Source organism: Carassius carassius, chromosome 49, assembly GCF_963082965.1.
Source record: "Carassius carassius chromosome 49, fCarCar2.1, whole genome shotgun sequence".
Lineage (NCBI taxonomy): Eukaryota > Metazoa > Chordata > Actinopteri > Cypriniformes > Cyprinidae > Carassius > Carassius carassius.
Window position 1 is genome coordinate 3,887,055 of NC_081803.1, and position 26,433 is coordinate 3,913,487.

A 26,433-nucleotide genomic window follows, 5' to 3' on the forward strand; every position below is an offset into this window, starting at 1 on the left:
AAGCATTCACCTGTCACTTGGGCGGCATACTAGAAATGCTAAAAGATTCATCGTTGTACCTTATTTACCCCTTAATTGTATCTATCAGTACCTTAGAGGTAAATATTAGTAGGCTATTTTAAAAGTAGCTACATATTAATAAATATGCCTGAAATTTGCATAGGCTACCTACCTACCTTTCTTGGTTTACAGCAAGCTATTCTGCTGCTGAATGTTACTGAAACGTGAAACTTGAAATGATACTGAAGATAATGAGACTAAATTTGGTTTAGTTATTGGTTATTCATAAGGCAGCTTGTGGTTGTTTTATTGTTCATTCCGATTCCCAGCTGTACTCTTCAAAGTTACCAAGCAACTTTCTTATTACCTAATTAATATTCATTAGCCGAGCCTTCGCCATAGTAGGATTCGAAACTTCAAAGTTCCGTCCAGCAGCGACAGTCAGACTCGATATCACTCCGCCGCGGATGCTCGCATCCCGAACTGAGCTGTGGATGCGCTTGTTTAAACTTCAAATGACTCGGTTAGATCCTGGAACTGTGCTTTTCAACAGAATATCACAGACGATGTTGTTGTTGATTATTGTGCAGGGTACTATTTTCATGTGGGGGGCAAGGATAAAGATGTAAAGGGGCAAAGCCGGAACAAGCCGCTTTTCGAGGCGTAGGCTGCATGTATTTTAAAGAGACAGAAATGCTTTATTGTAGTCGAACGACAGCTGATCATGTGGATCTGTTTGTTCTTGCACGTTGGTGAAATATGAAATGTAATGAGTTCTGGGTCGGTTAGTAAATAGTAGGGAATTCTTTAAAATCACGCTGATGTTTTTAATGTGTGAATTCAAGTTTACACTTTCTGTTCCTGCTTCATAGTTGAGATCTCTTTTATGGAGAACTAGATTACAGCAGGTGCATCATTTTATACAGAGCAGCATGGCATAAGCAATTTAGATATTATACTGCACAATACTGGTGAAACGTGATGAAAATGAATGATGAAGTAATGAATAGGCCTATTAAAAATTATTTTATACAATCCAGACTAAAGTAATATGGTCTTTTATATGTGTACGGCCTACTACAGGGTGTTCCCCAGCCCTGTATGTGTTTTGCATTACTATTTTAGTTATAGAATCAAATGGAATCCATTCTAAGATATTCATGAAGGTTTTTGTTGTTGTTGTTGTTTTTTTTTTACAAAAGTCACGCAGTTTTCTCATCATACTGTCATCATGTTAATACATGTTCCCCCATTCACTCACTTTTCGTTTGTATTACATTAAAGCCCAAGTGAGAGAGACATCTTTAATAAGGACGCTGGCGACACCATCTGGCCATGAACAGACAGTGCAGTCATATTGCACACATTTAAATACGGGATTTATTAACTTCTACAGGATCTCACCGCTAAACAGTTCCTCAGGTTTTGTTCTTTATAGATGTCAGTACTGTAGTTTTTTGATCATTCGTATTTAATGTATCATCATCTTTAAGGTTCGTGTTTTTCTTTAAGTTTCCTATTGATTTGTAGTAGTAATAATAATAATAATAATAATTTTTGAAAGGAGGTTTTGAAAATGTTGATCCTAACCTCATGAGGTCAAGTAAATATTTAATGAACTATTTTTTTTCTGTGATACATCTAATAGATCTCCCAACCTAATTTAGAACTGTAAGTTAAAAAGGAAATAATTTAATTAATATTTTAATTAATTTGTAATTACCCTGCAGACAAAGAACGTCCCCATAACGTTAATTTTTGGTTCCCGTTTGGTTATTGTTATTTTATTTCATTTAAATTTTTATTATTATTATTATTATTATTATTACCAAATACTAACGTTCTGGAAAAGTTTAGAAAACTTTCCTGGCTAACCAAAAACAAACGGTCTGGGAACCAAAAATTGTTAGCTGAGTATTACTTAATTGTATAAATTTTAATTGAAATTGAATATAGATTAATTTTAATTAATACTTTTTACAAGCCTTGCATATATAACTGAAGAAACACAAGGGGGCGCACTTTGTGAAGCAGTGACTTCTATTCTATTCAAAATCAATTTTTATTTAAGTGTTGTTGTTTTTTTGAGTAATGGATTTTTTTATCTCACTGCCGGCTCTTACTATGGTTCACTGGTACTCCTCATCAGCATTTCACCACTTTTTCACCACCAGATCCTCTGCAGTGAATGGGTGCCGTCAGAATGAGAGTCTAAACAGCTGATAAAAACATCACAGCAATCCACAAGTAATATACAGCACTCCAATCCATCAGTTAATAATGGGTTATGGAGAAAGCAATAGTTGTGCATTACCTGTGGATTATTGTGATGTTTTTATCAGCTGTTCAGACTCTCATTCTGACAACACCCATTCACTGCAGAGGATCCAGATGTGAAAAAGTGAAAAAATGCTACAATTCTGTTCTGAAGAAGAAACAAACTCATCAACATCTTGGATAGCCTGATAGTGAGTCAATTGTCAGCAAATTTTCAACTATTCCTCTGTGATTTTAACTGTATGATATTCCCCCACTGTATATTGTGATTATTTCCACATTTTAAAATTACACTAATGTCTTTTATTTAAGTATTTGGTTACGAATTGTTTTGAGAACATTACAGTGTTGCACTGAACATTCACAGTTAATCTACACATTCAGTGCTCAAAGAGCCACAGAAAACTAGATTTCAGTGTATGAGTTGTAATTTAATAGCTGAGTAAAAATATATTTTGGTGGCCGGTCTCTCTCCTTGACCATAATCACTTTCCAAAGTCCATTATTCACCTAGAATACGATTTCCATGTTAGTGTCACATTAGTCAAGCAGAAGCATTTCTACTGTAGCTGGGCAAGAGATAATAACAGAGCTCCTCAAATCAGTTTGAGGACAGAATGTCACAGAAACGCTAATCACACGTGTGCACTTCATATGAAGACAGCTGTTTTGAGGAAGCAAATGTTGCCTACAACCTAATTGGACGCAGAACACAGCTTTGCATTGGTTGCCTTGTTTCTTGAAGGATGTGCAGTGACAGGTAAATCATTAGAACAAAACTATTTGACCCCTCACATGTACAGTATCTGATGGATTGCTAAGAGAGCTTCCCGTCTAAACTGCAAAGAGCTGTCAAGTCTAAAGACTGTAGAATTAGTGGTCCTTTGTGTGATCACGAGAGTAAACCTGGTTTTCTTGATCTCTGTTAAGCCTCTCAGGACAAGGTTTTTCAGGTGGAAACACATCTGCAAATATTTAGAAGCAAATACCTATATGACATATAACTAGTAAAATGTCATATATCAGAGCAATGAACACTGCAGTTTTTGTATTGTTACTTTTTATATTCCGTCTGTTATATTCTAGTTTAATATTTTTTTTGTATGTTTTATATTATATATATTACAGTACATGTGAGAAGAACAGTGGAGTTGTTCGGTCATAATGTGAGATTATTGGCTAATTTACTGTGCAATCTAATGAGTTTGTACTTATGGTTTGAAATTTATGTGTAAAATTAAGTCTGTGGTTGATATTCCACAATTTGAACCTTACATATACTGTCTTAAAAATAAAGTGTTTTTTTTTTTTTTTTGCAGCAATGCTTAAAAAGAAAAGTTTTGGATTCCCCAAAAGAATCTTTCAGTAAACAAGGTGGTACAGTGTGATTGTACAGTTAAGTACTTATAAATGTTATTGCACAATTGTGAGATGAGTAAATGCATGTTTCGATTTAGTCTAGAACTACGGTAACATCATGTTCACACGGCGCACACAACGCCTCCGCGACCTACTCATCATTTCTCATCAAGGAATGGGTAGTAACTGGTGTTCATTCTCAAACCTTTGTAAACTCTTCACTAGCTTTGGGACGAGTTACACGAGTGGACCTATCATTTCCACAATTGAAATAATGGTTTATCCTGTCTAGACTGTGCTTATGTAAGACTGCTATCATAGCTGCTAATCTTAGCAGTGGAGCTAACAACTCCAGTGGTTTTTAAAGGCTTAAAAGCTCTTTAGCAACAATAATTTGCGGGTTTTTCATATTATAGTCCTTATTCTGCATGTTGTTTTGACGGGGCAGTATGGATGGGTGTGGGGTATTTCCCTTATAAAGTTCATTGTCTCATTTCAAGGCAGCAGGAGAGTTAAAGATTGTTTGTGAGTTGTAATGTATTAATTCTGTTTGCGTCACGTCATCTAGCTGTGATCTTTCATAGGGAGTTTTTAATCAGCTATTCACATGCAAGCCAAATGTCTCCCTCAGTCTTGCGTATCGTATTAAAAAAGTCATATCACATTTTGGCTGAAGTTCATATAAGCACATTATTTTCTACTCCACAAGTAGACTTCAGAATAATTAGTGGAGTTTAGCATCATGAATACTAGTGTTCAGACCAGACTTCATTGGCGAGTCAGTCGATCGCAAAAGAAACAGCGTTTCTGGCATGAAGGCATGCTCCGGATTCTTTTGTTTATAGCAAGCCACACTGTGGTTCTGCCTGAATAATTCATCCTACAGCAAACTATTTGATTGTAAGGCCATATCTACATTTACATTTAATCATTTAGCAGATGCTTTTATCCAAAGCGACTTACAAATGAGAACAATAGAAGCAGCCAGGTCAACAAGAGAACAACAACAGTATACAAGTGCCATGACAAGTCTCAGTTAGTCTAATATAGAATGCATAGCCAGGTTTTTTTTTTTTTTTAATAAATGAAAAGACAAGAAAAGGAAAAGTGCTAGTGTTAGTTGGTTAAGTGCTGTCGAAAAAGTTGAGTCTTTAGATGTTTCTTGAAAATGAGTAAAGATTCAGCTGTACGAATTGAGTTTGGGAGGTCATTCCACCAGCTCGGCACAGTCCAGGAAAAGGTCCGTGAGAGTGATTTTGAACTTTTTTGGGATGGCACCACAAGGCGTCATTCACTTGCAGAGCGCAAACTTCTGGAGGGCACATAAGATTTAACCAGTGAGTTTAGGTTAGGTTTGTGCCGTGCCAGTGGTCGTCTTGTAGGTTAGCATCAGTACCTTGAATTTGATGCGAGCAGCTACTGGTAGCCAGTGTAACCTGATGAGGACAGGAGCAACGTGAGCTTTTTGTGGCTCATTGAAGACAACCCTCGCTGCTGCATTCTGGATCAATTGCAAACGCTTGACAGTACATGCAGGAAGGCCTGCCAGGAGAGCATTACAATAGTCCAGTCTGGAGAGAATAAGAGCTTGGACAAGAAGTTGGGTTGCTTGCTCTGACAGGAAGGGTCTAATCTTCCTAATGTTGTATAAGGCAGACCTGCAGGACTGGGTAGTTGTAACAATGTGGTCTGTGAAGCTTAACTGTTGATCCATCACAACTCCTAGGTTTCTGGCTGTCCTGGAAGGAGTAATGGTTGATGAACCCAGCTGTATAGAGAAGTTGTGATGAAGCAGTGGGTTAGCTGGAATCACCAGGAGTTTTGTCTTCTTAAGGTTAAGCTGAAGGTGATGGTCATTCATCCAGCTAGAGATGTCACTCAGACAGGCTGAAATGCGAGCAGCTGCCATCGGGTCATCTGGTTGGAATGAGAAGTAGAGTTGGGTGTCATCAGCGTAGCAGTGGTAAGAAAAGCCATGCTTCTGAATGACAGATCCTAATGACGTCATGTAGATGGAGAAGAGAAGTGGTCCAAGTACTGAGCCTTGAGGAACCCCAGTAGTAAGGTGTTGTGACTTCAGAAACATCACCCCTCCAAGACACACTGAAGGATCTGTCAGAGAGGTAGGACTTAACCAACAGGAGTGCGGTTCCAGAGATGCCCATCTTTCTGAGGGTGGACAGGAGAATCTGGTGATTAACGGTGTCAAAAGCAGCAGACAGGTCCAGTAAGATGAGTACTGAGGATTTGGAAGCTGCTCCTGCTCTTGGTTGCTGTCCAGGAGGTTGTTCTGTACAAGGAACATAGAAAGCTGGTTGAACAAAGCTCGCTCAAGTGTTTTTGCAATGAATGGAAGAAGGGATACTGGTCTGTAGTTTTCAAGAAGCGCTGGATTTAGAAATGGTTTCTTGAGCAGTGGGCTTACCCGAGACTGCTTGAATGCTGAGGGAAATGTTCCAGAGTGAAGAGAGGAGTTGATAATGTGAGTAAGCGAAGGTATGACTGAAGAAGAGATCGCTTGAAGGAGGTGAGTGGGGATCGGATCAAGTGGACAAGTAGTAGGATGATTGGACAGGAGAAGTTTGGAAATGTCTATCTCTGAGAGTGGGGAGAAGGAGGAGAAAGAGTGTGCGCCGGTCATTGTGAAGTTGTCCTCAGTCTGCGGTGTGGAGAATTGGTCACTGATGGTTCTTGTCTTATTTGTGAAGAAAACTGCAAAGTCGTCCGCTGTAAGAGTCGATGGAGGAGGTGGTGGCGGTGGATTAAGAAGAGAAGAGAAAGTCTTGAAGAGTGTCCGAGCATCACAACAGATGTTAATTTTGTTGTGGTAGTAGGATGTTTTAGCCGTGAAGACATTTGCAGAGAAGGAAGAGAGGAGAGACTGATACACACTGAGGTCGGTAGAGCCCTTTCTGCAGCCCTGAGTTTAGAGCGATGTTCACGGAGAACCTTGGACAGCCAGGGGGCAGATGGGGCGGTGCGTGCTGGTTTAGACAACAGTGGGCAAAAGTTGTCCAAGCAAGATGTTAAAGTGGAGCAAAGAGTGTCCGTAGCGCTGTTCGTGTACAGAGCTGAAAACTGAGAGAGTGCGGGAAGCGAGGATGAAACCACAGAAGATAGGCGCGATGGAGAGAGTGAGCGTAGGTTCCGTCGAAAGGTGACCTGCGTTGGAGTGTGAGCCGCTTCAGGAGTAAGTGCTAGGTTAGCAGTAATGAGGAAGTGGGCTGAGGTGTGCAGTGGAGCAACTGAAGAGTTGTCCACAGAGCAACAGTGTGTGTAGATGATGTCCAGTTGGTTGCCTGATTTGTGAGTCGCTCTAGTAGACACTTGCTTGAGATCAAATGAGGCGAGCAGAGTTTTGAAGTCAGCAGCCTGGGGTTTATCTAGGTGGATGTTGAAGTCACCAAGCAGTACCAGAGGAGTACCATCTTCAGGAAAGTTTGATAGCAGCACATCCAACTCCTCCAAGAAGTTTCCCAATTGACCTGGGGTACGATAAATGACCACAAAGTGGATTTTAACAGGGTGGGTTACAGTAATAGCATGTGATTCAAATTAACCGTTACCTGTAGGTGATGGCTGAAGATCAAATTTCCATTCTTTTGATATAAGGAGACCAGTACCTCCACCCCTCCCAGTGGTATGAGGAGTGTGGGAACAAGTGAAATTAGTGGAGAGGGCTGCAGGGGTGGCAGTGTCTTCAGCTGTGCAACTGGCTGTTGGACTTTCTGACTGGAAGACCTCAGGCAGTACAGGTCGGCAGCAACACATCCAGCATCATCACACTGAACACTGGGGCCCCCCAAGGATGTGTGCTGAGCCCCCTCCTCTTCACTCTGCTGACCAATGACTGCACATCATCACACAACTCGAACCTCTTTATTAAGTTTGCAGATGACACGACTGTGGTGGGTCTCATTAGCAACAAAGATGAGACAAACTACAGGAGTGAGGTGAGCCGCCTGGCCAAGGGGTGCAGTGACAACAATCTGTCTCTGAACGTGGAGAAGACAAAGGAGATTGTTGTAGACTTCAGGAGAGCACATACTCAGCACGTTCCTCTGACCATCAATGGTGCGACTGTGGAGAGAGTGAGCAGCACCAAGTTCCTGGGTGTGCACATCACAGAGGACCTCTCCTGGACTGAAAACACAGCAGCACTGGCCAAGAAATCTCAACAGCGTCTCTACTTCCTCCGCAAACTGAGGAGAGCCAGAGCCCCGGCCCCCATCATGTACACCTTCTACAGAGGCACCATCGAGAGCATCCTGACGAGCTGCATCACTGTGTGGTACGGCGCCTGCAACACGTCCTGCCGAAAGACTCTGCAACGCATAGTGAGAGCAGCTGAGAAGATCATTGGTGTCTCTCTCCCCTCCCTCCAGGACATTTATGGAACACGTCTCACCCGTAAAGCCCTCTGCATCACAGGTGATCCCACTCATCCATCACACAGCTTCTTCAGTCTGCTGCCATCAGGGAGGAGACTGCGGAGTCTCCAGGCCAGGACCAGCAGACTGAAGGACAGCTTCATCCATCAGGCTGTCAGGAAGCTGAACTCCCTCCCGAACTTGCCCCCCCTCCCCTCTTCTTCCCCAGGCACCACTGAACTATGAACCCCCCCCCCCCCCACACACACACACACACACTAATTATATGATGCCATGCACAAGTCACTTTGTGCAGCATTGGTCTGCTCACTACCTCATTCGGCATGGAACTGACGTCATTCCACTATCTCATCAGTCAGTTAAATAAAATAACTGCTCTTGAGCCCTTTGTCACTTGTCACTTTACTCAGACTTAGTAAGGTATTTTTTAATAAGTGATTTTTTTGCACTAAAAATCTTTTATCTGCACTGTTGTTCACTTCATTGATTTGCACTATATCTGTCATTTGCCTTGCGCTGCTTTATTTAACTTTATTTTTAATTTTATTATATGCCTTTTTGTTTTTACATTCCCTTATTGTATAGTTGTATCTACATTTGATCTAGATTTATTTAGGCTTTAATGTTAATGTTATCTGTATGCACCGGGGTCTGAGAGTAACGCAATTTCGATTCTCTGTATGTATGTACTGTACATGTGGAAATTGACAATAAAGCAGATTTGAACTTGAACTTGAACTTCAGGTTTGATCCAAGTCTCAGTCAGTGCCATGAGGTTGAGACCGGAATGAGTAGCAATAGATGAAATGAAGTCTGCTTTGTTAACTGCAGGCTGGCAGTTCCAGAGACCAACTGGAATAGAGAGCGTAGTAGTAGTAGAGGTCAGAGGGACAGGCCGTAGGTTTGTCAGACAGGCCTTCCTGCGATGTACATAGCGTGCTCTTCGAATGTTAGTAGGGATAGTAGAGATCTGAAAGCACATAGTGACTACAAGTGTAAAAAAATATTTGAGGAAAAGCTTTACAAAAAGTAAAGAAAGTGGCAAAAAGCAATACTCAAGTGCCCTGTAGGTGTCATTGCTCGGTGGAGTCGATGGTCTTTACCCTCGTTGGTTTTCACACGAGGAGGATTCACACGAGGGCTGCCGCGAAACCTACCACTTTTGTATTTGCCTGATTACCTGTGATTGAAGTCAGCTGGCCACGCCTCACTATTTCGCAGATCGAAACTGGGCAGTACCGCGATAGGCAAACGCAAAACCAAGCGCCACTTTCAGCACGTATTTACCAGGGTAAGACACACACAATTTAAACCAAAAACTTTCCTAGCAATGACGATCACACAGAAGTCTAATATCTTCACAAGATTTTGACATGCAGTATTTAGACAAAGCACCATTGCCATGATGTCCTGAACATCCAACAAGTGCAAAAAAACTTTTGAATAGAAGTCAGGTTTGCATAAACTAATTTTTCTAGACATGCAATATTTTGATTTGTGTATTCAAACTCACAAAATTCACCAAAATAATTTTGGGTGTTTGATGACAAGTCATAAAGAATTTTCTGTCAAAGAAACAAACAAAAAGTGAGACACTAAGATTATCTAAGGGCTTTTTTTTTTTTTAGAAAGAAATTTATATTTTTATGCATATTTTATATTTATTCTATTTCTATTTCAAATAAAAGCTGTTCTTTGAGACTTTCATCAGAGAATCCTGAATCCTGTTTTCAAAATTGATAATAATATAAATGTTTCTTAAAGCAGTAAATCATCATATTAGAATGATTTCTGAAGGATCATGTGACACTGAAGATTAGAGTAATGATGCTGAAAATTCAGATCGCATCACTGGAGTAAATTATGTTTTAAAATATATTCACAGAAAATAGTATTTCGAATTATTATCATTTTTGCAGCGTTGGTGAGCAAAAGATACTTATTTAAAAAAGAAAAACCTTACCAACCTCTAAATTTTGCACGATAATATACAGTATATCATTGTAATATAAGTAACCAAAGGAACCCATGCATTTTGATGACAATGACAGAAAAGTTAAAGTTAATAATGAGTCTGTTCATAGTCGTTTCATAAAATCACCAATCACAGAAGGGCTGTGACCAAAAACATGTACTCAACCCTTAAATGTGCATGTCATGCCTGGCTCTCTGTAATTGCTGCTTGCAGCTGTATTATTAGGCCTACATACCTATTTACTGCATTTTTGCACTATTTCCCCAAAGTTTTCAACAAAACGTGTGCATTCCAGTTGTGCACTAAAGACTAAATCCAGAAAGAATCACATCTCTTTCCCACACTGAGATCGAGACTTCAACTTTAAGCCAGTGCAACATACAGTACGACTTCAGAATGCAGGTGCTAGCTTTAGCATAGCGATGCATCAGTCCAAGCCAGACAGCTTCAACAGACAACACACACAAAAAAAACAGATTTAGCATTATACCTACAAAAATCCCAGCATTAAATAGAGAACTGACAGGCTGTATTACAGATGGAGGAGTTTGACAGATTTTCGAGCTTTTGAGGTATGGTACATCTCAGTCTGTATGTTTTAGTTTGAGGGTGTGTCGGGGAAGTCCTACGTTCACCTTATTCCTACAAATCCCCTCTTAAAGAATTTTGTTTCCATGAAATAATGGACATTTCTTCTTAAGAAACAAGAAAGCCTTTTATCCAAATTGCACTGATCATTTTTGACCCTGATTTGTATCCATAGAGACTTTCACTGTGAGGAACAACAAATTACATGGAGATAGTGAAATGCATGATCTCAGCCATCATTGTGGGACATTATTTCTTCCCACACTTTGAGACAGCTGTGCAAGGATTTTAGAGCACTATTTTGTATACTAAACACTGAAATCTTTTTCTTTATTATTCATCCAATTAATTATTTTACTTTTTTTATTTGAGCCAAAAAAAAAAGAAAGAAAATGCCATAAAGGCAAGTAATTTGTTTTTCATTGGCACAAGTAAAATATATATAAAAATATAGATGTAAAAATATACAAGTAAAAATATAGATGTGAATCATTACCCTCATTTTTTTTTAATTGGATGAATGAAAAAAAATCAGTGAAGTAAACAGAATAAAATTGTCTATTTTTTATAAACTAAACTTAAAATTATATATTAAAAAAAATAATACAAGTAAATTAAAAGTATAATAAAAGTAAATATAAGTGGTTTCTTACTGTCCTTAGGATTGACTGATTCATTAATTTAATTAAGGCCCATTGGATTTTGCTAAAGAAGGGGAAAAAGAAATGTTTTGAGAAATGTATTTGTGCAAGCATCACTCGTAAAATAAAAGTAAATATTGCATATATATATATATATATAGAGAGAGAGAGAGAGAGAGAGAGAGAGAGAGAGAGAGAGAGAGAATATTTTAAGTAATGCATTATAAAATCAACTATAAAAAAACTATATAATTCCTCTAAACAAACCTTATTGTCATGTAACAGAGCGTTCCAGTCCAGATTTCTAATTAAATTCAAGACAGGTTTCTCAGGGTTTCTTCGTGAACATCCTCTTGTTCTCTACTGACAGATCGGTGCAGAGATGAGTTCAGTTCAGGATTGCCAAACTGATCTTCAATCCTCACCAGCCTATCTGTGCTGCATTCACTGGCCAACAGATCAAATTTAGTCTATTTAGGTGAAGCTGAGGACAATCAGGATAGCGTCACCAATCAGAGCCCATTAACCATAATCCTCAAACAGTGCATGTGAAGGGATAGAGGCATTTTATTTCCTGCGAGCCTCTGAGATTATTACGTAAACTTAAAAATTAAAAATAAAAATCTCTAGTAAGTACAGTAAACTTTAATAAATTGAAAGCTTTGTTGTCTTGATGTGAAACAACAACTTGATTTACATGTTTAACATTCAAACCATGTAATTCAAAAGTGACTTTGGTTTGCAAAGTGAAAGTTACACCACATACACAGGTGTGGTTAGAGTACATCAAGGTATTTTCTGGTGCCATCAATACTTGTCTCAATACTCTTGATTATTTCTGTTATGTATATATTTTTATTTATTGTATTATTTATCTTTTTCTCCATGCCTGCCATACAAATCCATACTTTTAATGTCTGATGTAAGGAAGATCAAAGGGGACTTGATTGAGACATCGCACCCTTGTGCTGTGTTAAAGTTGCCCAGACAAAAATGGCATTGTTTGTAGGTTGCTCTTTAGTAGCTCATGAATCTCTCAATTCAGTTTGCACAATTTTTCTCAGATCTTTATACTAAAATATAAAAGATAAAATAAAGACAATTGAGACATTAGTTGACATAACATAAAATAATAGAGTTATAAAAGTAATGTGGAGGGCAGAGCTCATATTAGCTGGACTAGGAAGAATCTGATGAGAAATGTTTGAGTTCATATTGATATCTGAGTTTTATTGCAGATTATTGCAAATGTAATATTTAAACAAATGGGTTTAATTGAGATTAATGTAAATAAGCTTAATTCTTCTAAGCATACTATTTAATTAATGCCAAAGTAATTCATTTTGATTTACCTTTTACCAAACTGTACTGTTTACATTTTCAGAAATGCATGTTTTTGTTTTGTTTTAAAAATGCTATTTAAAATTATAAAAAATATTTTTGAATTAAATAATGCACATCTATTTATTTTATTTTATTTTATTCTATATTATATAATTTTTTTGAGCAGGAGAAACAACCTTGGCCTATTTTGAAAGACATAAATGAAGAACAAATTATTAAAAAGTAATTTAAACTAAATAATGAGCCCTTGTTGTATAAGCTGATGAAAACATATTGAATAAAAAACCTTAAGATAGATCAATGATATGGAAACTTTAAATATTAAGTAAACTAATATTAATATAGTGTTTCTGCAAAGAACTACATATTGAAAACGCATGCATTTAAATATGTTTATTTAAAAAAAAAATCTAATATCTGGTGTGCATATGTGTGAATAAAGTAATTCTTGTACTTTGGATAAAAAGACTAAAAGTCATAAATCATCACAAAAAATGCAGTTTTATGGTTTTATTACAGATAAAGAGTGAAAGAAATGACAGAAAAGCAACAACCTCTGAAGTAAATAAATTCTTCTCACACTACGCTATTTAGAAATAAATATTGCATGCAGAAAGAATAAAGGGTTTTGGTCTGATAAGTCCCTAAAAGCAATAACAGGAGCACTTGTTTCTTCTTCAGTTTCAGCTCTAAATCTGATGGCGTTCCTAGTCATTTCAGCTCTTTTGTTGCTTGAGAAAGGAAAGACGATATCTTTGAAAGGCTGGGAATGAAACAAAAAATCAGGGGCTCTGTGAGGGCCCAAGGTAATGTGGCTCCCAAATGAACAATAGAAGCTTTTATACAGAGAATCACACAGACTTGTTCTTGTTTTACTTCTTTGCCTCCTCAATCTGTTCAACTTCACTGGATTCGTCCACCACTTTGCCATTGATCATGGTTTGTGTTACCACCTTCACTATCTTACGGGTCCGAACGTCAGGCTCCTCTGCGGAGAGAAAGACAGAGTGATATGTCAGATTCCCTCCAGATGCACAGACACCGCACTGTAGGCTCTGTTATGAGAGCTGCCTCTGTTTGGCAGTGTTTCATGTGTGGAGCTCAGGTGAGAGGACAAACGCACTTCCAGAACATTCCAGAGCTGATGAATGTTTACCCCACAGTTCAAATATACTTAATCATCAAACTCGCTATCATACTGCAGTTCTGAATATCAGTAAAGTTGACTTTCTAAAGAATGAGGGCCATTTGTGTTCCTCATACAGTATAAAGATGCAAAAAATAGCTGTATTGCTGAAATTATTTATTTTAGATAACATCTTTATTAGAAAATATGCACATTTTGATTAAAACAAATCCACTACTGCTCAAAAGTTTGGGCAAAAACATATATATATATATATATAAAATATATATATATATAATAAACACTTTTATTCCGCATGTATGCAATAAATTGTCAATTTCAAATAAATGTAGTTCTATTAAACATTCTATTTATCAAAGAATTCTGGGAAAAGCAATTATCAATTTCCACAAAAATTTTAAGCAGCACAACTGTTTTTAACCCTGATAATAATCACAATTGTATATTCACCATCAGATTATAATACTAGAATGATTTCTTTCATGACTTCATTATGTTACTTGCACAAGTATTATCCAATTAATCATAAACCTATCAACCCTGTTACCTTAAATATAAATTTTGCATAATTATTATCCTTTAACTGGCTAAAATTTACATGGGGGAATTATTTTAAACTTACCAAAATGTACTTAAAAACCTGAAAACTGAAAAGACGTGAGTTTCATGGAGAGTTTTGACTATAGGCACGAGGACACAGGCACAACAGAATGTAATGTTCTTATAACAGTTTAATACACAAGACATTGTGTTACGCTCATGTAGTGCCAAACTTACAGTAATTTTAAAAAGAAAACTCAGAGATTATGCTCTGTAAATATCAAAAATGCAGAGAGAAGATATAATTACGATAATATGGAGTTTTTATCCAAACCAATTAAATAAATTTATGCAATATTTATTAGAGTTTTTATTGAAAGAGGTTCTAAACTGACAATCCTGAGCACTGAAGCTCTAACATAAGTTTATGTGCATAGAACATCTTAAAAACTGTTTCTTCATTGCAAAAAATACATTAGTTCATAAGTCAGAGAGATCTTTCATGTTGGCAAGTTTTGCACTTAACATTGTAAAAAGCAATATTCTCTCACTGAGAGAGAAGTTGTATTGCATATGTGGGCTTGTTTCGCTTCTTTTCACCAGATGCACTAACTAGTTTTTATTGCAAATTTGTCTGCAATGTTTGTTGAATATAACTTGTAAGATCAGTTTGTGCATATAGTGTTTGCTGAATGTAGCATGTGACATGTTCAGTTTTAGTGAGTACTCACTCTTGGGGGGTGGAGGGGTCTCTTTAACCCTGTGAAATAAAAAAAGAAATCTGATGTAATTATGAAAACAATCATTTAGCTGCAAAAGTCCCAGACACCAATATTAGTGTCGCACACACACACACACACACAAAGAGACTGGAAGGACATTGCGGTAAGTAAACTGGACTCACGTTTCCTCTCCCTCCAGCAGCCTCCTGTAGGTTGCGATCTCCATCTCCAGGTTCTGCTTGATGCGCAGGAGCTGCTCGTAGTCTGTCTTGTTGCGCTGCATGTCCAGACGCAGCTGTGACAGGTTTTCCTCCAGCTGGGCCAGGGTAGCCTGCAGCCGCTCCATCTCCAGGGTGTACTTCTGCCCCGTCTCACCCAGGTTACCCTCCAGAGCCGCCACCTGAGAGAGGGGTGAAAGGGAAACTGTTAGTCGAAGCCATAGCTAAGTTCATTAACGTATGAGCCAGTGGTGCTCAAATGGGAAATGCACGTTTGAATTTAAATAGATTTCTGGATCCGATTTCCACCTCTTTACACAATATATTTAAAATGTAAAAACCCTTGAAAGCTAATTCCGTTTGACACACAGCTTCTTTTTTTTGTTGTTGCATGGTTTCTAAATGAATTGTTGCATGATGTAAAGTGCTACATGCCAAAATACATATAATTGTGCATATGTGGGTCTGTCTGAGTGTGTTTAGTGAATAATTACCATGTAAATGAAGCTATCCCATCAGTAAGTCGATCCTATTTGCATATAATCATGTTTAAACTGCCAACCACCAGTTAGTGATAAGGTGAACTGTCGGGACAAGGAGGCTTTTTAGCTACTGCTGTTCACATGCTGATGAAGTCAGTCAGGAAAGAAAGTCATACAGGTTTGGAACAACTTGAATTTTAATTATTAGGGAACTAAAGGGTGCCATTATGCATCTACTTGAGCCCTCAAAATAATTGTACCAGCAGAGAAACGACTACAGATCTACCCCTATATGAATTTACGTCTTAGCTTATTTACACAAGCGTGACCTGTTTATAGTAACTACATGCAAGATGCTGGGAGTGATCTTGGACTGGCATGAGATTCGAAGGTCAGGAAAACAAGCAAACCTGTTTCTAAATGAGTATTCTGATGGACAAGTTCCTCTTTGGAGATCTATTACATGTGTATTGCTTTTAGTAGGATTTCTACTGACCCCTTTTTCACAACATAATCCAACAACAAACTGTGTCTGTGCTTCTCGCCGCTCACATTTGACTTGTGAAAGTAAGTAAAGGCATGCGATAGAGCATTGTGGCCTGGGTCATTCATATAACCTCAACATAAAGGGCAGGGTTTTACTTTCCAGTGCTGAGCTGTAACTGTATCTGCTTTGGTCATGGCTCTAGAGGTTCACTCAGGGAACAGAAATGGTCTTTAAAAGGTTCCTCCTGCCTGGTTCTGACCTGTTTGTGAAGGCTCTCCAGTTCCACTTCCAGTGTCTGCAGAAAGCGTTGCCTCTCGGTCAGTTCACTCTGAGCCCCTCTCAGGGCTTCATTACTCTCACGAACCTGCATCTGCACCATCTCCAGCTAAACACACACATACAGTGGGTGGGTTACAAAAGTGTTCTGCGTGCAAGGACCGCATGCAACATAAGAAAGTAACACATCCTGCTAAAGCCTTTTTTGATGATGAATCAGTTGTAATAACATGGAACATTAATATATACTATATCTTGGGTATCATGTACATACTTTGTTTTTAAAAATACCATTGTATGGTTTTCTCGTGTACAGAGCCCCGCACATGACACACAGGAAAAAATATAAGGCTAAATTGTGTCCACAATTTACTAATTCAATCCCTCAATGTACTAAAACGCGCACACAATTACTACAGCGTTCCCTCGATTTAATATTGCATTCACTCGATTTATAAATTGTGCGCACAATTTACTAATTCGTTCCCTCGATTTGCTAAATGCCATGATTAGCTTATAGGTTGTGGTTGACTGTGAATATTACAAAAAACATAACAAAAAAACAACAACGGTAATACTATTTTATTTTTGAATTATGTTCAAAATATCAATACTACAGTATTTTTAATGTATGTAAATTCCATGGTTTTACTTTCCAAAACTATCACTGTGGCGCCATGTCCAAAAACATCTCATAATATTTTAAAATATGTTGGTGCATCATGTAACTACTATGCTTTAGTATACAAAAATACCATGGTAATAATTGGGTTGTACCAAGGTGTTTTTATCAGTGAAATGTGATCTGGGATTACAGGAGCTGGCAGCCATAGTTCTGCTTCTGATCCTCTGGGAACACCAACCTTTTTACGGTACCAGCTCTCAGCTTCCTCCTTGTTCTTCTGGACAATGCCTTCATACTGAGACCTGAGGTCAGAGAGAACCGTCCCCAGCTCTGGCCCGCGGGCCGCATCCACCTCCACACTGACTTCCTCTTGGGCGACCCGGGCCCTCACGCTGTCTATTTCCTGCAGACACAGTGGGAAACTAAACAAATTGTCTGGTAACTTTCTGTGGAACTAACAAAAACTGTTAGTCTTTGACTAATGAGATATTTAACATGTTTAGATAGGTTAAATGTGCGTGTGTTTTATGTTTGAACATGGGGGTGTGGACTGTGTGGTGATTAGAGACTGCAGAGTGAATGCTGGGAATTTGATACCATGTGGTGGCGCAAGGTAGGTGGAAGTTACTTCATTATTAAGTTCTTCTCAATGAATATTTAATAGTGTTGATCTCATGTTCCTCACAAGGAGAGTATGCATGTGCTTCTCACAGAAACAGACAAATACACCATATATATTTTGAATATTCTACAACCATGATACCACGCCCTTCCTTCCACATAAACTCAGAGTCTATACGTGAGAAAGTATGAGAATGGTACTGTGCCTCCTGAGTATTGTTTTTTACCCGTCGGTTTGTGGGTCATCAATGCTCCAGTTTGTGCAAACTGTCTTTTTTACTTTTCTTTTTCACATCAACTATTGTCATTTCAGAGCTTAAGTTTAAAGAGTATCTCAAGCAAAACAAGCTTCCTCAAAACCTAAATCTGGTTCAGTGGCACAGATGTTTAATAGTAACTCTACCTCTCTTATTAACTGGGACATATTAGCTTCAAATTAACACATGAATTCAAGTATTTGCACACCTTATTGGAATTTGGAACTTGGAATTTGCTGGCCAAGGCTATGCATCTTTGTGTAGCTGTGTAAAGCAAGTTTCTGGCCTAAAAATGACAACACTTGGCTCAGTGCCCGGAGGTTAGCTGTGAGCCACATCTTAGATTTCATGAGACAAAAGAACTGCATGGATTGGGTTACAAATGACTCCAAGTATGGACAGTAGAGGTCAACGCTTGAGAGGGTTTGACAAGGGTTTGACATGCTTGTCAAAGAGATAAGGGAAAACAAATGCTTATTTGCTATAGAAGAACCATGTTTGGTTTTCAAATAACCTTTCATAGAACAGTTCCAAAAAGAATCATGTTTTTCTTAATGTGAAGAACATTTAATAATCTTAAGAACCTTGTGTGAAGTGGAAAGATTCTACTATAATGGAAGCGATTATACCATCAGTTCCTTCACGAGCATTTGCACAAAAGGGTGATTACATCAACAGAAGGTTGAAAGGAATGGAAAACCACTGAACATTGGATTAACTCATGTCCTACTCTTAAGGTACACTAACACACCATTTTTTAGCCAGATTGTAGACTGAGGGAATGCAGCAATGAGAAGCAACAGTTGCATCACTGTAAAGTGCAGCATTCGCCATTTCGTTTTCACGTGGAGCTCTTACCTCCTCATGGTTCTTCCTCAAGAAGTAAAGTTCCTCTTTCAGGCTGTCCAGGTCACCACGGAGTGTGGCAATGATCTGGTCATGATCTGACTTGGCTTTCTTCAGGGCCACACAGTCCCGCTCCACTGACTGACACATCGCACTTTCCGTCTCCCATCTGCAAGCACACACCAAGTCAAAACCCCCTGAAGTTCCTCAACGGGATGTTTCAAAAGTATTTTTGGTAAGTGCAAGAAGTCATTCACTCACTTGATTCTGAAATCATCCGCAGCCAGCTTGGCGTTGTCGATCTCAAGCATGATCCGAGCGTTCTCCAGAGTCTTCTTTCTTACCTGTAAGGTTCACAACACGAATATGAAGCTGCACATAATGCCTTCATCTCAAACACACTGAAACCACCAATTAAGTGGGAGTGTAATTAAATATTCAAGTTCATAACAATTCATAATATTCATTATGCATGGACCAGGAGTGTTCAGTCCTGCTCCTGAAAGTTCATACAGAGTTTGTCGCCAACCCTAATTAAAAACACCTGGAGCAGCTAATCGAGAACTTTAGGATTGCCCGAAACATTCAAGCATGTGTGTTGAAGCAGGTAGAAGCAAAACTCAGGTGTTTGAACCTAGTACTGGGTATCCGGCTGAGAGTTTCGACTAATAGCCACCCCCTTTTACAATGCTATTTATTCAGATTCAGGTACTTTCCATTTTTGTTAAAAGGTAACCGTTCAGTTTAATGGGAGGTCATTATTTAACTAGTGTGTCTGGTACGGCTAATGATCAGAGACATTGCTGAGCAGACTTTCAGACTTTGTGTATACCCACTGTACACATCACGAGGCATGCTAACAATCTTTGTTTTCATTACGTTGAAAGACCTTAAGGGCATTGCCCACATACTTCCTGTTCCAGAGCATGTGCTTGGGCCATCATGGAATCAATATCATGTCCTTTCGGCACACGGTCCAGCATCAGTTGTTTGATCCTCAGCTCCAGGTCAGCGTTGGACTTCTCCAGAGAGCGGACCTTGTCTAGATAGCTTGCGAGTCGGCTGTTGAGGCTTTGCATGGCCTCTTTCTCATTGGTGCTGTTGCCATGAAGGCCATTGAAGGACAGATTGCTCGGGCCGTTCAGATCTGACATGCTCATGGAGGCAGAGCGAGACAGAGGCTTGGCGGAAGTGAATGAGACGGCGGCTTTGGATCGGGCACGTCCACTATCCCTCAGAGACATGCTGGTGAAAGAGGGCTGCCGGCCCAGAGAGAAACTCCGTACTGACAGACTGGACGACATGACCTCTGCGGACAGAAGGAGATGTATTTCATTATATACCCAATATTTCTGATGAATGACGATAACCAAAAGTTAAATAATAGTCTTGTTTTTAAAATATCATCAGAGCCTACATTTAAGAAATGGATTGTGCAACAGAGTTAAATTTAAAGAGACAGGCTACTTTGAGTATATCCAAATGTGCACAAAGTATACACCTCTAAAGAAATATGCTTTTAGAATAAGATTAAAAATAAACTCCCATTATTGCCACATTTTGAGAAACCTTTGCAGAAAAATACTAATGTTTGGTTTAGAAGAACATCACACATCTCCACCTAACCTCAAGACATCCGGCTTAAAATGCTCTCCTCACAAAAGCACTTTTTAAAAGAAGCTTTTCAAGCCCAAAAATGGCCATTGCTCCCCCATGCTGGATTTTACAGCTAGAAGTAAATGTCCAAACTCTGTAAAAAATGACTTCTCGACTCTAGGCTGCTTAAGAGAGTTGGTTCACACCTATTTTTAGGATCGTTAATATGGTGCATATATATATATAATGTAAGAAAAATTGAAGATATTTTGCATTGAAACATTATTTCCATGACAATTAACCACATTTAAGCCCCCGGATGTTTATTACTGTACACACACATGCACATACAGTACACACATATATATCTCAGTTGCAGAAATTGTACCAATGCTCAGGAAACAAGTCTTAGCTAGTCCAACTAAAGCAATGGACAGCTGTTTTCAATTTCTTCATTTAAAATGCCTGTGCAATCCTTTAACATTTCACGTTTTCTGCTCAATTAACAGTTAAGAGCATCAAACAATGCACAAAACGTCACTGAATGATAAAGATAGAGATCACATGACATGTAAACGGACACTGCATTGTTGCTTTCATCAAAACATGAACCTTCTTCTGATGTGAGGCTTGTTGTGTTGGAGACTATGCCTCTTGTGTTGTCTATATAAAACAATTACTCCGAACAAGACAATACGATTCGTTCGTGGACGTGCAACATCTTTAAAATCTATTTTTAGTCATTAAAAAAAAACTCCTGAAAGAAATTATAAAGGAAACTTCTTCTCAAACCAACCGAGAATTTGGAATTATAGTGTTCCCTGCACTTTAAATCTATGTGTAACTGAATATAAATGTACCCAATTTAATGTGAATCACAACATATATCATTTCATTTGATTTTACTAAGAGGCTGGTTTATATGTGGTTAGGCTACTGCCTGAGAAAAGAAGTTAAGAAGTCTCATACCTGTTGTCTTTGCAGTGGATGACGGTTTCTGCGCTGTGTGATGTGAGGAGTGTTAAGCTGTGGTCAGTTCCTAACAGTGCCCTCATATAGAGCTCAGGACGGGGGGCGGAGCTTATTAGTACACCTGAACACCTGTGGGAGGAGCCCACCTGACTCTCTCTCAAACTCAAGCTGTTCACACAAGTGTAACTCAAGACACCAGAGATCACGGCATGAAATATTCAACAGGTTTCTGCTGTAACGTGAACAAAGAGAATGAAAAACGAAACAAAGGCTGCTCTGTGTGCCTGCGAGACAAGATCTATGAGCCAGAACAGTGTTTACTATATCCTTATCTTCCACAATTCTCTCAACTAGATCTGAAGGATAGCCTATCTTTGCCGTATTTTAGTTGCAAATTGTGTTCTACTGAACAAAAATGATGGTGACCTGGCCTCATTTAATGGACTATGTTCACAAAGATACAGATTATGTTTGTCAGTCATGTATATACTTAAATGGACAGTTCACGCAAAAAAAGTAAATTCTCTCATCATTTACTCTTTTGTCATTCCAGAACTGCGTGAGATGGTAATGATGATGGTAATGCTTCAAAATGACAATAAAGAATCATAAAGTGGTTCAAACATCTTTTGCACTTTATTCTAAGCCTTTTCAAATTTATTTATTTATTTATTTGTAAGGAGGAGACCAAAATTTGAGTTCTTGAAATGTGAAATCTTGACATTTATTAATATTTTGAATGAGCTTTTATTTTTCTATTTTCAGTTTCCACGTTTTTCATAATTTTGTGGTATGCTTTTGTCATTTTTATTTTTTCCAAAAAGTGACAGACTACTTTCTATGATATGCACAGTGTAAATAAGTCGTGCTGATCTGGTCAACAGCTTTTAAAGGTTCAAACTGTGTCATGGGAACAGAGTTGAGTAGCAAACAGACATCTTTTGTGTCAGCTCTAGAAACACAATGATGTGTCCAGATCTCACAAAGCTGGACTCTCAGAGCCGTACAGCTGATGCCAAACCAGATGGCACCACTGCGATTGATTCAATTCACACATCCGTGTGTGTGTGGGGTTACATGTCGCCTTGTCTCAAGGTTTGGTCCAAACAGGCATTCTGACATGACAGCAAACCGCAAGGACATTCCTTAACCTCAGCCCACATTTACTCACACTGAGGGCCAGTGTTTCTGTAGTTAAATATGAGGAATGGTAAAAGAACATATAAAGAAGAGATCTGGATCTGTACTGAAAATAGTGCTAGTGCTTTGAAGACAAGAACTCCAAGGCACTCGAATATCTCAGTGAAAAAATTAAAAAGCCTTTATTACATTCTTGGCTTGCTTTTTTAAAAAATGGTGAGAGGTACACCAACGCGTTGCGGCTACATGCCTTCATCAGGGTGTGTATTACAAACAATGTCTCAGTTCATTTAACAACAGCTAATTAATCAAATTAGAAACACCTGGTCACTCTGTGTAAAGCAACTCAAAGAGAGAGGTAAAAAAAATAAATTAAAAAAATAAAAAAGGAAGGAAATTCAAATTGCATCTCTTACACAAAAGTCATAAAGTGTGAAACTATCATTATATATATAATGCATGAGAGAGAGAAAAAAAAAATTAATAATAATAATAATATCAATATCAATAATATTAGTGCTAGTGCTTGTTAATTCATTTTGATATGTCATTTAATTTCATTATAATTGTATTTATTTAAATTTACTGCTGTAAATAAAACACAAAACTTAAAATTTTAGGTGGCCAAAATTGGTCCAATTTCATCATTAATAGAGTTGAGATGGTTAAGTATCTTCTATTTGATTTGGCACCATGGGTGGGCAAATCGATCTGCAGCATGGAGACATTGCAGTGGATGGAAAAGAAAGACAAATTAGCAGTGATTCATAATGAATGTGCTTTTAGAGCAGCTCTGACGTGGATCACAGATCATTTCTGCTGGAGTAATTACTCAACATATGTTTGACTCACTCTCATCCCAGTGTCTTTGTTCTCTAATATGAGGAGGACCAGTTATTTGTCATGTTAAATCCCCTCCTACAACTTTAACTGTGTGGGGTAAAAAAATCAGTGCAAGAATGAAAATAGTTTGGACAGTTTTTAAAAGAGCAATTCATCTTAAAATAAAAATCAGTGAATTTTTAAAGAACATTCTGGCTACTTTTATTCTAACTGTGAAGCTCCAAAGTCAAATACACACACACACACACACACACACACACACACACAATCATAAAAATAGTCCATAAGTCTTTTGCATAGTGTTCTGAAAATTTTGTATAAGAAATAGACCAATATTTCATGTTACAATGAAAATCTTGTTACATCCATGTTAACCAGTATTGTTTTAAATTATTTTATTTTATTTTGAATTAGTTTATTATTATTATTATACAGAAAGAAAAAGATCTTAATTTTGAATAAGTTTTATGAATTTTTGTCTTAAGTCCTTTTGTCATTTGTATTTGTATCTATATTTTTTTGTAATTTTAGTACCTCAACCTTAACATAAAATTTAGTTAGTTGCCAATGCAGCATTTCTATTTTTTATGTCATATTTATTTATTTATTTAACTAGTTAATAATAATAATAATAATAATGTATTATTATTATATTTAGCTTTAATTGATTTTTATTTTATTTTTAGTGATTTTAGTACTTCAGCCTTAACATATTATATTTCAGTTAGTTGCCAAGGCAGCATTTCTTTTTATCTTTTTTAAAGTTTTTCATGTAATATTTATTATTTTACTTTATTTTATTTTGAATTAGTTAATTCATATTATTACAGTTTTTTTCGATTGCTAAACGACAGTGAGCACAACTGGAGCTCCATGTGCAAAACTCTAACTACAGTCTGCACTAGCAACAGTCACCTGAGCTAAAGAGTTCACATCACCTGCAAAACTCATTCCCAGCAACACATCTCTTAACACACGGCTCAAAACAGACTCAGTGCAGCCAAACACTACACACAACCCTCAGTGAAATAACACACAATGTCACTCAGAACACACTGAGAGGAAAAACATTAGCATCAATCACCAACACAGTAAATACTCACTTTTTTCATCTTAATAAGTTTTATTTCTAACATTATTCTATCAATGGACATTTGCATCGATAGTCTAGTGTTATAATTGATTTGCGTTTGGTGCACTGTGGAGCGGGTAAAACGATTTTTAATGGCTGGCTAACATATACCCATTGACTCGCGCTAGCCTAGCATCGGCTATCTATACAAATATAAAGACTGGATAATTTAAAAAAAAAATGTCTCCACTGATGAATAACAACCAGGCTGACTTAAAAATGAGGTCCGATGTCAAAAATCCCGAACCACCCCTTTAAACAGTAGACAGCACACGCGGTGTTCATCTAATAAGGATCTCCATCGCTAGCAAATAATAGCCTTTGCAGATTTGCTTTCAATTCAATGCAGTTCCAGCCACGTTTTCAACGCTGCTGATGTTAAACGTTACAACTCTGAGTGAACCACTTCAGACGCTCAGCGCGTGCGGCAGGGAACTGAACGACTCATTCAATCTGATTCATGAACCAATTCACTCGTTTGCCAATTGGTTTGATCGAGCCTTTGAACAGAATTGACTCAATAGAATGAATCATTCGCGACTGGGCATCGCTCATTGCCCAGAGAAAAGTAGACGGCGCGTTTGGAATAAACTGAAGCATTTATAACATTTATTGCATTAAGATAAAGTAACGAGAGGAGCGTCGCCCACAGTAACGGAGTAAAAGTACAGATTTTCCCCCCAAAATTTACTCAAGTAAGAGTATAAAGTAACCATCTTTAAATATACTCTGAAAAGTATTAGTTACCCCAAAGAATTACTCAAGTAAATGTAACGAAGTAAATGTAACTCGTTACTACCCACCTCTGAATTTACAGAATTACAGTAATGAGAAAAAAAGGTAGAAACTAAAAGTACATACTGTAATTCGAACAAATAATTTTCAGGGCTAATCCTGAAATCGTTTAGCAATTGAAAAATAATGTAATAGTTAACAATAACAACACGGATCAGTTTTTACAGTTTTTTCTCGATTGTTTACACACATTTTCTGGTACTTGAGACACAATGACCACAACATGTAACTCATTCACCAACCCCCTGAGCCAATTCTGCTAAACTACAAGCGCAATTCCTGCTTTACACTCAAACTGCAGTTCTAAAACACACTTTTTTCAAAACACTACACACAATTCTCTGCTTTAGGCACAATTTTCATGCGGAAAATGTCTTGTTTTCACAAGGAACACACTGCCATTCAGATATGCACACTGACTCATCACATGGGCAAACACCCGTCACACAGTTTTACAATTAGCAATCAGAGCTTTAGCATAAAAGGGCAACAGGTGAGCTCTTCAATGGAACAATGGATGCCAACATTGGAAACAGAGGCAGAGCTAGAGGAGTGAGAGTAGGAGGAGGAGGACGGGGACGAGGACGGGGACGAGGACGAGGACGGGGACGAGGACGAGGACGAGGAAGGCCAAGGAGTGAATCTCTGATGAGATCCGAGCCACTTTAGTTGATCATGTGGTCAACCATGGTCTAACAATGAGGGAGGCTGGGCAAAGAGTATACAGCCAAATTTGAGCAGGTACACTGTGGCATCCATCATCCGGACTTTCCGAAATGAGAATAGGTAAGAAATCTACTCTCACTAGAAAATTGCAGTACTACATATAAATACAGTATTCAATGAGTACAGTAGTACAGTATTGCCTGTGGCCTGTTCTGTAGGACTGTAAAAATGCTGTAAAGTATGCTTCATGTATATAGGAAATGTATTCCTACTTTGTATTTACACTATTTTACTATGTATTTGTTTGGCAGAACTGAAAGTTTACCAACACAAGGCGGTCGGGAACGTGTTCTGTCTCCTGAACAGGAAACTCAAATCATTAACATGGTCCTACAAAACAATGCCATAACATTACGGCAAATACAAAGAAAGATAATAGAAAACAATGACATATTTCAAAATATTGATAGGGTAAGCTTATCAACACTGGACC

General features: G+C 38.0%; 1 protein-coding gene across 1 annotated transcript; it reads right to left on the reverse strand.

Moving 5' to 3' along the window:
- Nucleotides 1–13,070: 13,070 nt before the first annotated feature.
- On the reverse strand, nucleotides 13,071–21,517 carry LOC132132232 (keratin, type I cytoskeletal 18-like). The gene is made up of 9 exons (XM_059544567.1): nucleotides 21,362–21,517; nucleotides 19,708–20,105; nucleotides 19,058–19,140; nucleotides 18,809–18,965; nucleotides 17,311–17,475; nucleotides 16,431–16,556; nucleotides 15,167–15,384; nucleotides 14,994–15,022; nucleotides 13,071–13,563 (listed from the first exon to the last, which is right to left on the reverse strand). Exons 2-9 carry the CDS (start codon nucleotides 20,098–20,100, stop codon nucleotides 13,448–13,450), a joined length of 1,287 nt encoding a protein of 428 aa, XP_059400550.1. The 5' UTR covers nucleotides 20,101–20,105; nucleotides 21,362–21,517; the 3' UTR covers nucleotides 13,071–13,447.
- Between the last annotated feature and the right edge of the window lie 4,916 nt (nucleotides 21,518–26,433).

What these genes read in the sequence shown, in the direction of transcription:
- LOC132132232 (XM_059544567.1), bottom strand. Translation starts at nt 20,100, where the DNA reads ATGTCGTCCAGTCTGTCAGTACGGAGTTTCTCTCTGGGCCGGCAGCCC. An exon ending in TGAGGAAGAACCATGAGGAG is followed by an intron (nt 17,476 to 18,808) that starts GTAAGAGCTCCA and finishes CTGTGTCTGCAG; the next exon opens with GAAATAGACAGCGTGAGGGC. An exon ending in AGAGCTGGTACCGTAAAAAG is followed by an intron (nt 16,557 to 17,310) that starts GTTGGTGTTCCC and finishes GTGTGTGTTTAG; the next exon opens with CTGGAGATGGTGCAGATGCA.